The sequence below is a fragment of the Hyla sarda genome, chromosome 5 (assembly GCF_029499605.1).
Source record: "Hyla sarda isolate aHylSar1 chromosome 5, aHylSar1.hap1, whole genome shotgun sequence".
Classification (NCBI taxonomy): Eukaryota; Metazoa; Chordata; class Amphibia; order Anura; family Hylidae; genus Hyla; species Hyla sarda.
The window spans coordinates 293,408,903-293,423,545 of NC_079193.1; the positions used below are offsets into that span (position 1 = coordinate 293,408,903).

A 14,643-nucleotide genomic window follows, 5' to 3' on the forward strand; every position below is an offset into this window, starting at 1 on the left:
CCATTCAATTTTCCTAGGACCAGAAGCGAGGTTCTTACATAGACTTGGCAAGAGACACAAAAATAGTATTCCATTTAATTAAGACCAATTCGGATAATGTGGATGGAATTATAGCATTTAGATTGGCGAATAAATTAATAAAATAAAATAATTATCTCCATATTGGGATTATAGTTTTAGGATATTGTGAGACTGCATTCTACCTGCAGAAGAATCAAGACTCATAATCTATCAAAGCATTAAATAATTGCTTATACATATTGATAGAATTCCTACTCACCAATCTAAGTGTTATAAGTATATTTCCCACACAGGAAACTTGCTTCAAGTTCTTCCTTCTAAAATATAGTCTAGCGAGATCATAAAACTCTATTTGTCTTAATAATCTTACCAAAGTCATGTATAGAAAAATAGTCCAGAATGGGGTGGAAGTATTCTTCCATGTTCATATCCTTAGATGGATTTGCCCATTCTTGGAGTCATGTGATTTGCAGTTGGTTAGAAGCAGGCAGGGAGTGTATTTAGTAGAGGTGCACCGAAATGGAAATTTCAGAACCGAAACGAAAAAAAAATAAAAAAAAATGTCTGGCCGAAAATGACTTCTCCCCGTCTTCTGGTAAAATGCAGCGCTCCGCTCATTAGATTAGATTAGATTCCCCCACATTAGATTGCCACCTCCCCCACATTAGGTCGGCAGCTCCCCCCACAGTAGTAGGCAGCTCCCCCCACAGTAGTAGGCAGCTCCCCCCACAGTAGTAGGCAGCTCCCCCCACAGTAGTAGGCAGCTCCCCCCACAGTAGTAGGCAGCTCCCCCCACAGTAGTAGGCAGCTCCCCCCACAGTAGTAGGCAGCTCCCCCCACAATAGTAGGCAGCTCCCCCCAACAATAGTAGGCAGCTCCCCCCAACAATAGTAGGCAGCTCCCCCCAACAATAGTAGGCAGCTCCCCCCAACAATAGTAGGCAGCTCCCCCCAACAATATTAGGCAGCTCCCCCCAACAATAGTAGGCAGCTTCCCCTCACCCCACAGACATACAGCTTCCAGCCATATACAGTGTATGGCTGGAGGCTGTATGTCTGTACTGCTGCCCCCACAGTGATCCGGTGACCCCGGGCCGGAGGAGCGGTAACATCTACTGCTATGGCCTATGGACCATAGCAGTAGGTGCCGGGACCGGAGGAGCGGTGACCGGAACACTGAAGAAGTTGACGGGCCGCCGGTCACTTACCAGGTCCCGGCCAGCGCGCGTTCTCCTGCGGTCCTCCTGCGTCTCTATGGTTGTACGCACAGGACGTCAGTGACGTCCCGTGCGTACAACCATAGAGGCGGAGAAGCAAAGGACCGAAGGAGGATCGCAGGAGGATCGCCGGGGAATGGTGAGTGACCGGCGGACATCCTTATGTCCCGAAAAGATTTTTCAGGACACAGGGATGTCCGGGATAGTAATACTTCTTTTTATGTGCCCGGGCCGGCTCCCGTGTGTGGCTGCAGGCGGGGGCCGGCCAGAGCATATAAAAACTAATACTGTATACTAAAAACCAGGGGGCCTCCAGCTGTTGTGAAACTACAACTCCCAGCATGCCCGGACAGACTTTGCCGGTCCGGACATGCTGGGAGTTGTAGTTTCACAACAGCTGGAGGCCCCCTGGTTTTTAGTATACAGTATTAGTTTTTATATGCTCTGGCCGGCCCCCGCCTGCAGCCACACACGGGAGCCGGCCCGGGCACATAAAAATAAGTATTCCTATCCCGGAGAGTGCACCCCCCCAGATGTTGTGCCCGGTGCAGCCGTCCCCCCTGCACCCCCCACGCTATGCCACTGGCAGTGTTTGTAACTTGTGCTGTGGGCGGTCAGGGGAGGTGGGTCATTATCGGCAAATTTTTTGTTGTTTGGGCATTTCCCCAAAATAGCTATTTTCGGCCGATATATCGGTGCATCCCTTGTATTTAGCATTCCATATTTATATGTCTATGATTAGATATTGCCCATCTTGATGTCATAAGGTTTCCTCTGTACACAGTGATATGTAACCTTTTTCTTATGTAATATTTCTAACCTAGTAGCTTTTGTTTCATTGTAACAAGTAACTTACTACTCACATGTATTATTCTACTATATGTAGTAAATTAACAAGCTTGTAATGTTTACCAATATATCTAATTGATATTCATTTGCATATATCATTGTGTTTATTACTCATTTATGTTTATAACCTTATAGCCAATAAATCTGCATACTTTTATATTACCTGTGTATTATTGTATATTGCAAAACTACATCCTTAAGCGTTAATGTCATCCCGTCCTAAAAAGAACTTGTTGCTATCTGAGGAAATAGTCAGACTCAGATGTGAATTGTATTGATTGGCTTTGTCTACAATTCACTAGGTCATGATTTTGATATTTTTTTTATAATTTTCATTTTTTTAAATTAATATTTTAATTACCATAATTCATAATTGAGTTATTACCGCACGACAAATACTGTTTTAAAGAGATTGCAGGCATGAATAGTATTACCATACCATGGTTACAGGAGATATGAGGGTTTAGTGACCACTAGTTTTATAACTTTTTGAAGTATTTTGTTTGACAGAGGAGCTATTCTTTTTTGCCCTTCTTGTTTTGAATATTCTTTCTTTTTATGTAGTTGGCCTTAGAACGTTTATGTGAGGATGGATATGGAGAGCAACCATCAGAATCTGACAAACATATTTCTTTGGAAAATAGCCAAGAGGATTCCCTGGAAAGGTAGGCAAAAAAAAAAAAACGCCCCCAAAAAATGCCAGATCGGCCACATGCCGTCTTTTCTGGACAAAAACAGTGCAGCCAGATGTTAGCTGCAATTCAGTAGGGAATTGCAAAATACTAGATCCACTTATTTATTGATAGCTAGGGAACAAATTCTGTATGTAGAAAAACAAAATGTTATTTTAAGTGGAAGATAATAAGGGTTTTTGTGAGTGGACAGGGACATCAAATAGCTTGTGGGGAGCAATAACGGGGAAGATCATATATGAATTACATTTTTGTATAAAAAAACAAATGATTAAAGACTTATGTGTATGTTTTATTATATTAATGTTTAATGAACTCTGATGTTCTTTCTGGGATTGTAAACCTAGGGTATAGGTTTGTGGGTTACGGGTGGTTGTATATATTTTTTATTTTTTTTAATACAATTATCTTTTATTTTACTTATTTTGTACATGTCAATATACATTTTTTTTTATTAAATCGGGATGCAGGAATTCTGGTTGCGACGGGAGACGAACAACAAGAAGGGACAGGGACTGGGCAATAAGCAGACTAAAAGAAGGATATAATAATAATATTAATAATAATAATAATAATAATAATAATAATAATAATAATAATAATAATAATAATAATTGTATGAATGTTCCCTGTACCTGAAACAAAAATAAAGTTAAAACGTGAAAAAAAAAAACATACTATTGTCCTTACATATACCGTATTTATCGGGGTATACCACGCACCGGCCTATAACGCGCACCCTCATTTTACCAAGGATATTTGGGTAAAAAAAAAGTTTTTTACCCAAATATCCATGGTAAAATGAGGGTGCATGTGTGCACGTGTATACCCCGATATACCCCCAGGAAAGGCAGGGGGAGAGAGGCCGTCGCTGCCCGCTTCTCTCCCCCTGCCTTTCCTGGGGTCTAGAGCGCTGCTGTCGGCCCTCCTCACCCCCTGGCTATCGGCGCCGCTGCCCGTTCTGTCCCCCTGACTATCGGTGCCGGCGCCGATAGCCAGGGGGAGAGAAGCGGCGCCGACAGCCAGGGGCAGAGAAGGGGCAGCGGCACCCATTGCCGGCGCAGCTGCCCCGTTGCCTCCCCCCATCCCCGGTGGCATAATTACCTGAGTCGGGTCCGCGCTGCTGCAGGCCTCCGGCGCGCGTCCCCTGCGTCGTTGCTATGCGCGGCGCACTGACGTCATGCGCCGCGCCGTTCAGCGCATAGCAACGACGCCGGGGACGCACGCCGGAGGCCTGCAGCAGCGCAGACCCGACTCAGGCACACAGACTTTAGGCAAAACATTTTTGCCTAAAAAGTGCGTGTTATACGCCGATAAATACGGTAATTATTATTATGGTATCCTTCCTGTAGTCCTCTTTTGCACCTTTATTTGTGGTACCCAACAAAATTAAAAGAAAAGCCACGTTTGTGAAAAACTGCCAAAAGAGCAGAAAAAACTATTTCCACACAAAGGTAAAAATGCCAGAAAAAACGCAGGGAAATTCATTGGCGTTTTTTTGTGGCATTTTTTTGCCAAGAAAAAAAAAAGTGGAAACTTAGCCTCAGGGTATGTTCACATGTTGATAAACTCACTGCGTGAATGTACCCTAGAGGGGTTTTCTTGTGAACTTGTCTCTTGCTTTTGTACTGGAAACTGCTATGGGACTGGCTTCTCTGATAATACAGGGGGAAGCTACTTCTCTCCATACATTTCACCTGCATGTTCGCCTGGTGGCTCGTAGAGGGGAATCCTTATTAGCTTTAAATGGGTTGTCTCATCACCCAAAAGCCTGGTTTACACATAATATTTTAGTCAATATTTTTGGTTCTTATTTTGGTCAGTATATTTAGTGAAAACTTGAAGTGGAACTCGCACAGGGAAAAACTATAATGGAGAGACTTGTATCCTTTTCCTGTATTTTGGACCCACTTCTGGTTTGGGCTAAAAATGCTGACCAAAATACTATGAGGGAGATTTATCAAAACCTGTGTAGAGGAAAAGTTGACCAGTTTCCCACAGCAACCAATCGGATTGCTTCTTTCATTTTTAAGAGGACGTTTCAAAAATGAAAGAAGCAATCTGATTGGTTGCTATGGGCAACTGGTCAATTTTTCCTCTCCACAGGTTTTGATGAACCTCTTCCTAATTCTTTCATCAATTTGGAGCTGTACCAGGTATCATCTGATTGTCGTGGGTCTGACTTCTAAGGGTATGTTCACACTAAGGAATTAAAGGGGTATTCCTGGCAAAACCTTTTTTTATATATATCAACTGGCTCTGGAAAGTTAAACAGATTTGTAAATTACTTCTATTAAAAAATCTTTCCAATAGTTACTAGCTTCTGAAGTTTTCTGTCTAACTGCTCAATGATGATGTCGCCTCCCGGGAGCTGTGCATGATGGGAGAATATCCCCATAGGAGCTGCACAGCTCCCGGGACGTGAGTCATCTGAGAGCAGTTAGACAGAAAACAGCAACTCAACTTCAGAAGCTAATAACTATTGGAAGGATTAAGATTTTTTAATAGAAGTAATTTACAAATCTGTTTAACTTTCCGGAGCCAGTTGATATATAAAAAAAAGTTTTGGCCTGGAATACCCCTTTAATGCAGAATTGTCCGTCATAATTCCGCAGTGTGAACCCTTAACATTAGGGTCAATTGGTCTTCCACGGACCCGTTCACACTGTGGAATTGATCCATGCAAAGAATGAACCTGCTCTGTATACAGGGCTGTATGAGGGCTAATTTTTTTTGTACCGTGATCTGTAGTTTTCATTGGTCCCATTGTAGTTTTCATTTTTGTTTTGATGGGACTTTTTGATTACTATGTATACATTTTTTTCTGACATGATGTAACTAAACATCAGCTATTCTTGCGTTTGCTATTTTGTTACGTTAATGCTGTTCACCATGCAGAATCAAAAACATTTTATATTTTATAGTTCTGACATTTCCGCTTGTAATGATACCAAATATGTTGGGTTTCTTTTACATTTTTTATGGGAAAAGGGAGTGAGATATATATATATAATATATATTTTTTAACAAATTTAAATTTTATTATTTTTAAGTCCACATAGGAGACTTTTATATCATAAGATTGCAATGTACTGTTTTGTACTATGTAATGACATAGAACTGATCAGTACTAGGCAGCCTGCACAAGATCAGCCATCCTGCAGCACAGAGAAGGGTAAGAGACCTCTGGCCGCCATTTGCACTCATCTGATCCCCGTGGTTTGATGAGCCCACCCAAACACACTGCCACCTTCATTTTCCCGATTGATGTCGTGATTGGCATTGACCACGGCATCTGTAGGGTTAATGGTGGACATCAGCGTGATTGCTGATGTCAAATATTAATGCTAAGTCTCCGGCTGCTGATATCAGCCAGAAATTAATTGCTATAAAGCAAGTGCAGCTTATGCTCTCACTTCATAGCCGCGCTGTAAATGTATGGAAGTAACTCGCTGCAATGCATTTATGGCACATGTCCTTAAGTGGTCAAAAAAACACTTTTACTGCACTATTACAGTGATCCCTCAACTTACAATGGCCTCAACATACAATAGTTTCAACATACAATTGTCTTTTCTGGACCATTGTAAGTTGAAACCAGACTCAACATACAATGTACAGACAGTCCAGATCTGTGAAACTTGTCAATGGCCGGAAGAACTGACCAATCAGAATGGGCATTTACACCTGTACTACTGAAGTGCATGTACTGACCAATTAGAATGGGCAATTTACTGGTAAATCACCCTGTATTCCTAAAGCATATGCACTGACTGATGTCTGGTAGCGCCCCCTACAGTACAGGGTGGTACTACATGTTCTGTACACTTTACCTGTGCCAGGGTTACCTGCTCCTTTGGACACCAGGTGAGGGCGACTCCCTGTTACTTTTTTTTAGGACATTGCGTGTACTGTACAAGACCCCCGAAGAAGCTCCTCTCCTCTACATAGACCAGTGTTTTCCAAGCAGGGTGCCCCCAGCTGTTGCAAAACTACAACTCCCAGCATGCCCGGACAGCCAAAGGCGGTCCGGGCATGCTGGGAGTTGTAGTTTTGCAACAGCTGGAGGCTCCCTGCTTGGAAAACACTGACATAGACAGTGATTTACAGCTCCCAGCAGATCTTTCTTTCGTTTATATGTAAGGACTTGCTTTATCTATATTAGTTATCTAATTATTTTTGTCTTTTTTAATTCTCACTTTTTTTTCCTATTTTTGGATGACCTTTTGGGCCTTTCGAACCAATTACCAGGTTTCCATAGAGTTCTGGTCTCAACATACAATGGTCGTCCCAGAACCAATTAATATTATTATAACTTGAGGGACCACTGTACGTGACACATTACATTAGGTGACGTTTAGCATCCTGGCTCCTAACTTTGTGTTCTGGCTCCTAGATTCATGACAGATTTGTCAAGCCCCGATATATGTGGATTGAGCTGCTAAGTCACTGCAGATTTGTAAAAGGTGATATCTTATTTATTTTTTATTTTATTTTTTTACCAGAAGATGAGGCATTCTGAACGTGGATATATATGTAGGAAATTTGTTCCTCACCTGAAATTTCCTTTTCCTGGAGTCCATAGGCGGCACACCATGGGTTAACTTTCCTTCTAACCCCAGAAACAGAAGAGTTAGTAAGCAGTATGCTAATACAGAAACAAGGTAATTAGGCATAATTAGTAATTAGACAACTCCTAGCTAGGATACAAAAGACCCCACAAAACAGGGAACACTCGTATAGTTTGCAGCAATAAAGAAAATTTATTTAGGGAGGGATAAAGTTGTGCCGCCTATGGACTCCAGGAAAAGGAAATTTCAGGTGAGGAACAAATTTCCTACTTCCTGATCATCCTACGGCGGCACACCATGGGACTTGTAAAGCAGTCCAGGTAACCAAAGATAACAGGGAGGGAACTAAATACTACCAGCTCCTTGAATCACACTTGTACCAAAAGCTGACCCCTCAAAGGCAGAGATGTCCAGCCGATAGTGCTTTATGAAGGTCGTCGGTGACGCCCAGGTTGCCGCCCGGCAAATTTGATCTAAAGGAACGTTGAACTTCTCCGCCCAGGAGGTTGCCGTTGAGCGCGTTGAGTGAGCTCTTAGACAAAGAGGTGACGTTGAACCTTCAAACTCGTAGCAACACCGAATCGTGTCTCTGACCCATCTGGCCAAGGAGGCTTTACTAGCTTTCCTTCCTTTCTTCTCTCCTTGATATAGGACGAAGAAGGCTTCGGATGATCTGAACGAAGAGGTCCTTTCTAGGTACATCAGAACCGCTCTTCTCACATCCAGGAGGTGTAGATCTTCACCATCCTTTTCCAGCAATGCTGGTAGGACCAACTCCTGATTCAGGTTTTGGGCTGATGGAACCTTGGGAAGAAAACCTGGCATTGTTCTGAGGATTACCGCATTGGGTAGGACTCTCAAGTATGGCTCTCTACATGATAAGGCTTGTAGTTCGCCAATCCGCCTGGCTGAGGTGATTGCAATCAAAAAGAGTGTTTTCAGGGAAAGCCATTTCAGGGATGTGGAATATAGTGGTTCAAACGGATCTCTACACAGTCCTTTTAGGACCAACGGTAAATCCCAAGATGCTAATGGGTGAGAATACGGTGGTCGTAATTTCTTCAGAGCCCTGAAGAATCTGGAGACGATGCTGGAGTTTGAGAAAAGACCATTCAGATGTGCATTGATCGCTGTAACCTGCGAGTGTTGGGCTTCAGGCCTTTTTCAAACCCTTCCTGAAGGAAGAGTAAAAGAGTGGTTGTTTCGGAAGGAGGCAGCTGTTTCCTAGAACACCAACCTGAATAGAGGTGCCATATTCTTGCATAGATTTTAACCGTAGACGGTTTTCTGGAAGCCATCAATGTATCGATCACGCTGGAGGCAAAGCCTTGCTCTTCCAACCCTAGGCGTTCAAATTCCATGCCGTCAGGTCTAGGCTGCCTGGGTCTGGGTGAAGGAGGCCTCCTTGTAGGAGGAGATCTTCTATCGGAGGAAGCTTGAGGAATTATCCTTTCGATGTTTCCCAGGCGAGTTGAAACCATGCCCGTCGTGGCCAGAAGGGCATGATCACTATCGCATGGACTTGCTCGTCGAGGATCTTCCTGAGCACCCGAGGAGTTAACGGGAGGGGAGGGAAGGCATAGATAAACTTCCCCCTCCAAGTTACCGACAGGCCGTCTACTGCGAAGGGGTGACCCGCTGGAGAGAGAGAGAGCAGAACTGTGGCAGTTTCTTGTTCTCTTGAGAGGCGAAGACATCCATCGTCGGCGATCCCCATTTCATCACCAACGAATGGAAGACCTTCGGGTTGAGACCCCATTCTCCCGGCAAGATTTTCTTCCTGCTTAGCCAATCTGCCCTGGAGTTCTGTACACTTCTTATGTGGACTGCTGAGATGGAGAGCAGATTCTTCTCTGCCCAGCTCATCATTCGTGCACATAACTTCTGAAGTTCTCTGCTTCTGGTGCCACCTTGCTTGTTTATATAGAAAACAGTTGGAAGATTGTCTGTCTGAACTTGCACATGATGGTTCTTCAGGGTGTCTCTGAAGTGTTTCAGTGCCAGGAAGACTGCTTTCATCTCCTTGAAATTGGAGGATTTCGCTGCTTCTTCCCTTTTCCAGACTCTTTGCACCCACAGGCTTCTGACATGGGCACCCCAACCGTAGGCGGAGGCATCCGTAGTGAGGACTATCAGTTGGGGACATATCAGACTCCTGCCCTGGAGGAAACGCAGAGGATTCAGCCACCACAGAAGATCTTGAGTCTCCTCGGAAGATGAATAATAGAATCCAGGGACGATTGAGACTTGTCCCACCTGGACAGGATGTGTGACTGGAGACTCCTGATGTGTGACTTCGCCCACAAGACAGCCTCTATTGATGATGTTAAGAGACCCAGTATCTTCATGGCATGGCGAATTGTGCATGTCTGGAGACCTAACAGAGCTTGGAGACTCTGGGAGATGTTGGTTGACCTCTCTTCCGATAAAAACAACCTCATCCGGCTGGAGTCCACTATAAATCCCAGAAAGGTAATTCTCTGAGTGGGTATTAAGTGTGACTTGTTGTAGTTTATGAGAAACCCATGATCGTTCAGGACTTCTATCACTACCTGAAGATGGCTGATGAGGAGTTGTTTCGACCGGGCTTTGATAAGCCAGTCGTCCAGGTACGGTGTCACATGAATGCCCAATAGTCTCAGATGGGCTACCAGGACCACGACGCCTTTCGTGAAGACTCTGGGTGCTGACGTTATCCCAAAGGGAATACAAGTAAATTGAAGGTGTCTGACATGACCTTGACTCTTCACTGCTATGCGAAGAAACCTGCGGTGAGATGGTCGGACTGGAATATGCAGATATGCATCCTGGAGGTCCAGTGATGCCATATAGTCCCCTTTCTGGATGTCTAGGACAGCCGACTTTATCGATTTCCATTTTGAACCGCTTCTTCACAAAGAATTTGTTGAGATCTGACAAGTCTATGACTAACCTCCAATCGCCGCTGGACTTGGGTACCGCAAAGATGGGGGAGTAGAACCCCTTCCCTTGCTTGGCTACTGGAACTTTTTCTAAGGCTCTTTTGAGAAGAAATTGATGAATTAAATCCGAGACTATTGGAGAAGCTCGATTCACCATGTACTTGTCTGGAGGGATTGACCGGAGTTCTAGAGTATATCCGTTTTCCACTGTATCTGACACCCAGGCATCTGAGGAGGTTTGGGACCAGATATTCGCAAAGGCTTGAAGTCTGCCTCCCACTGGGTGCAACTGAATCCTGGCGTCATTGGTCCTTGTCTTTCCGCAGAAATGGCTTCTTCTTTGAAGCTGCGGACTCCTGCTTCTTGGGGTACTGACGTCTTGCACCGGTCTGACGAAAATTCCGCTTTTCCTGTATGGACTCGAGTATCGACTCCTTCTACCTGAATTACCATATTTACCAGATCTTTTATCTTCATATGGAAAATATTCTCCCTTGTCTTTTCTCAGGGATTTTAATATGCCCTTTAATTGAGGACCAAATAAAGAGGAAGGGTGAAAAGGAAGCTTCACAAAGCTGTTTTTGGAGGATATATCTCCCCCCCAGTTCTTGATCCATAGTGCTCTTCTTGTCGCGTTGGACAACGCTAAGGTCCTAGAAGAAAACTTCATGATGTCCAGCGGGGCGTCACATAGAAACTCTGTTGCAGACTTGATCAGTGGGAAGCTTTTTAGGAGGTCCTTTCGGAACACCCCATCTTTAATATCCCGGGCCAGATCTGACACCCAGATCCGTAGAGCTCTAGCGACTGGTAGTGATGACGCTGCTACCTTAGCTGCTGCGGCTGCTGATCCACATGATTTCTTGCAAAGGAGGTCTGCCTTCCTCTCCATTCGGTCCGATAGTAAGGTCGATTCTTCGTACGGAAAGATGGCTTTCTTTGTCAAGCGGGCTGCTGCTAGGTCCACTTTGGGTGGATTTTCCCACTCTTCATAAGCCGCTGGAGAGAGTCAATAGGTGGAGCGTAGTCTTGAACCAGGATCAGTATATTTTTCTGGTTTTGACCAGTCCTTCCGAAACCAGTCTTTAATAATGGGGTGTGATGGTAGCAACCTATCATTAGATGGCGGAAAATAATATAGCTGGTCTCTCTGTAATTTTTGAGAGACATCCTCACTGCTCTCAAGCACCTCTTTGGTCGCCGCTATCAGTGTGTGCACCTTATCCTTATCCAACAGGTAAAGGTCTTCTGGAATCTCAACCTCCTTAACTTCTACCAGCTCAGAGCTGCTTGAATCATTGGAGTTAGATGATGAGGATGAGGAGGGAGACGGCTGCTTATGAGATGTTTTGTGCTTTTTTACACCCATAGATGCCTTGACTTCGGAAAAGGTGGAGAACAACTCTGTTCTAAAACGTCCCAGAAAGGCTTTAGGATCCACTGGGGCTGAAGTGTGCGGGGGTGTGGCGCATAATGAACAGATGTCATCCTGCCACTCATCAGGTAAGGGCTGCTTGCACTTTGTACATTCCCTATGGCGGGATTTTTTGGATCTTTTCCTCCTAGATTGGGACATCTAAGGGAGAAGAAAACTTTTATTAGACTAAGAAGAAAGGTATAGGTACTCAGGGAGCTTTTGGACAAGCTTTGGAATACTCCTTACCTCTGCCAACTGAGAAGTCTGCTGCTTAGGCTAAGCGCAGCTTCCCAGTGGCAGGGTAGCGCTTTTATGCGCAGAAGGGACCGCACATGCGCCGTGCACACCGCCGCCGCGAGCTGCGCACTGACAGCCTATCGCAATTGCAGCCGGAAGTTCCCCTGCGCGCGCACGTCCCACATACAAAACCTAGCAGGGAAGACACGTGGGACGCGCTGCGCAATGCCGGCATGAGCTTTCAACAGGTGAGCATGACGGCACTTACTTGCGAATCACCGGGTGACCGGAGACCACAAACTCACCCCCACCGGCAGTTGACAGCCCTGGAACATCTAGCATGAAGGAGGCAGGTACCGGAGGAGGGGGGAGAAAGTCGGAGAACTAGGGGAGCCCCCAGTACGCGACCTTATTTCACCCCAGGGACCCCAGAAGCCTGAGGGTTTGGGGCCTTGCTTCTGTAGGCTCTTCTGTCTTCTTTCAGAAGAAAATTAAATACGAGTGTTCCCTGTTTTGTGGGGTCTTTTGTATCCTAGCTAGGAGTTGTCTAATTACTAATTATGCCTAATTACCTTGTTTCTGTATTAGCATACTGCTTACTAACTCTTCTGTTTCTGGGGTTAGAAGGAAAGTTAACCCATGGTGTGCCGCCGTAGGACGATCAGGAAATATATATATAATTATCTATCTATATATATATATATATATATATATATATATAATATACATACATACATACATATACACACACTCAACAGGTAGATGCTTCATTCCTCACATTGCACAACACGGTATAAAAACAGTAGGTGGCACCTTTTCCATATAACTTTGATGCACTCACGGTGCAGCGCTCTACAGGGACATGCTAGGAATGGATATCAGCTTTTCATTGTACTGTACAGTAGTAAATGGGCATCCTCGGCACTGCTATTACAAACCTTCTTGCCCACAGTACATTTCTGTGCAGCGCTCAGCAGTATGGACAATTTCAATCAACAGATATAATTGTAACTAAATGTTTACTTGCACTGTAAATGCACAGACTAGCTTAGTAAGATCTTGTATTAAATAATATGCCTATGCAGTAGAAGTACCACAAATGTGTTGCATATTTATGAAGCCCCTATTACACTTATTCCAATAGACACCAGTCAGGGAAAGTGGACAGGGCTTCATATGGAGCGACTCATTTCTGAACATTTCCTGCCTCTTATTGATTAATCTGACATAGGGCTGGGCGGTATACCGGTTCATACCGAATACCGAAATTTTTGTGCTGCACGATATGAATTTTAACACATACCGCAATACCGGTTTGGCCCCTCCCCCTCGGGAATGAATGAATCAGCCCAGAGCTGTCCCCATCAGGGTACTACTGACATGTCACCCGCATGCGCTGCCCTCCTCGTCCTGTATGTTGCGGCCACCGGGCGCTGACACTCTATGCCAGTGGTCTCCAACCTGCGGACCTCCAGATGTTGCAAAACTACAACTCCCAGCATGCCCAGACAGCCGTTGGCCAGGCTGCAAAAAATGCCCAGGCTGCAAAAAATAAACTAAATAAACTTTAACTCCCCTCCCGTTGGTCTGGTACCGGCCTCACTTGTTTCCTGGGGACTGGAACGTCGGACAGCCGTCAGCCTATCACCAGCCGCAGCGATGTTCCGCCTCGGCCGGTGATAGGCTGAGCCCACTGTCATGTAAGAAGCCAGCTTCTTACATGACAGTGGGCTTAGCCTATCCCCGGCCGAGGCGGAACATCGCTGCGGCTGGTGATAGGCTGACGGCTGTCCGACGTTCCCGTCCCCAGGAAACAAGTGAGGCCGGTACCAGACCAAAGGGAGGTGAGTTAAAGTTTATTTTGTTTGTTTGGACAGCTCTCCGACGTTCCCGTCCCAAGCATAAGGCCGATGTAGGTGCGTTAAAGTTTACTTTGGTTACCTTTTGCTGCCCGGGCATAGGGATACCGCACAGTATAGAGTGTCAGCGCCGGCGGCCGCAACAAACAGGACGAGGAGGGCAGCGCTTGCGGGTGATATGTGATGGGGATGTATGCTGATAATTAATAGGGGGGGGGGGGAGGGCTAGGAAATATAGTTATATATCGTGGAACCGCCAAAAGTTTAAAACATACCGTGATACACATTTGGTCATACCGCCCAGCCCTAATCTGAGAATCTAATATGTGGAAGAGAGATTGGTAAACATCTTACATGGGACACAAGTAAAACATTAAATGTCCCCATTAGTTAATTTTCCCCCCTACGTGTGGGGAGAGTCATATATTATGAAATCGGACAGAAAATACAAAAAAAAAAAAGGTGGATCTTCGCCAGGCGCATAAACAGTGTGGAATGAAAATAGGGATGTTTCCAAATTAATATCGCATTGATTTATTAAGCACAACAAGCAACGCGTTTTGTGCCCGTTACGGGCAGGAAACGCGTTGCTTGTTGTGCCTAATAAATCAATGTGATATTAATTTGGAAACATCCCTATTTTCATTCCACACTGTTTACGCACCTGGCGAAGATCCACCTTTTTTAAAATTTATTTTCTGGCCGATACTGTTTGAAGCGGTGACCGAGGGCCTGACCGGAGGATTAAGGCTGCTGACAGATTTCTACTGATTTATACGCTACATGGTGTTGTGCACCTGAGCACAACGCCACTTGGTAAGTGTAATTTGTATTGCATTTGCCATATACTATACAGTACT

General features: G+C 44.8%; 1 protein-coding gene across 1 annotated transcript in view; it reads left to right on the forward strand.

Moving 5' to 3' along the window:
• The window catches only part of UBXN2B (UBX domain protein 2B), a 78,816-nt gene that overhangs the window by 15,123 nt on the left and 49,050 nt on the right, over window positions 1-14,643 (forward strand). Inside the window, exon 2 of the mRNA XM_056522002.1 lies at window positions 2,651-2,751. Within this exon, the coding sequence (XP_056377977.1) occupies window positions 2,651-2,751 (101 nt within the window). The remainder of the gene's footprint in view (window positions 1-2,650; window positions 2,752-14,643) is intronic.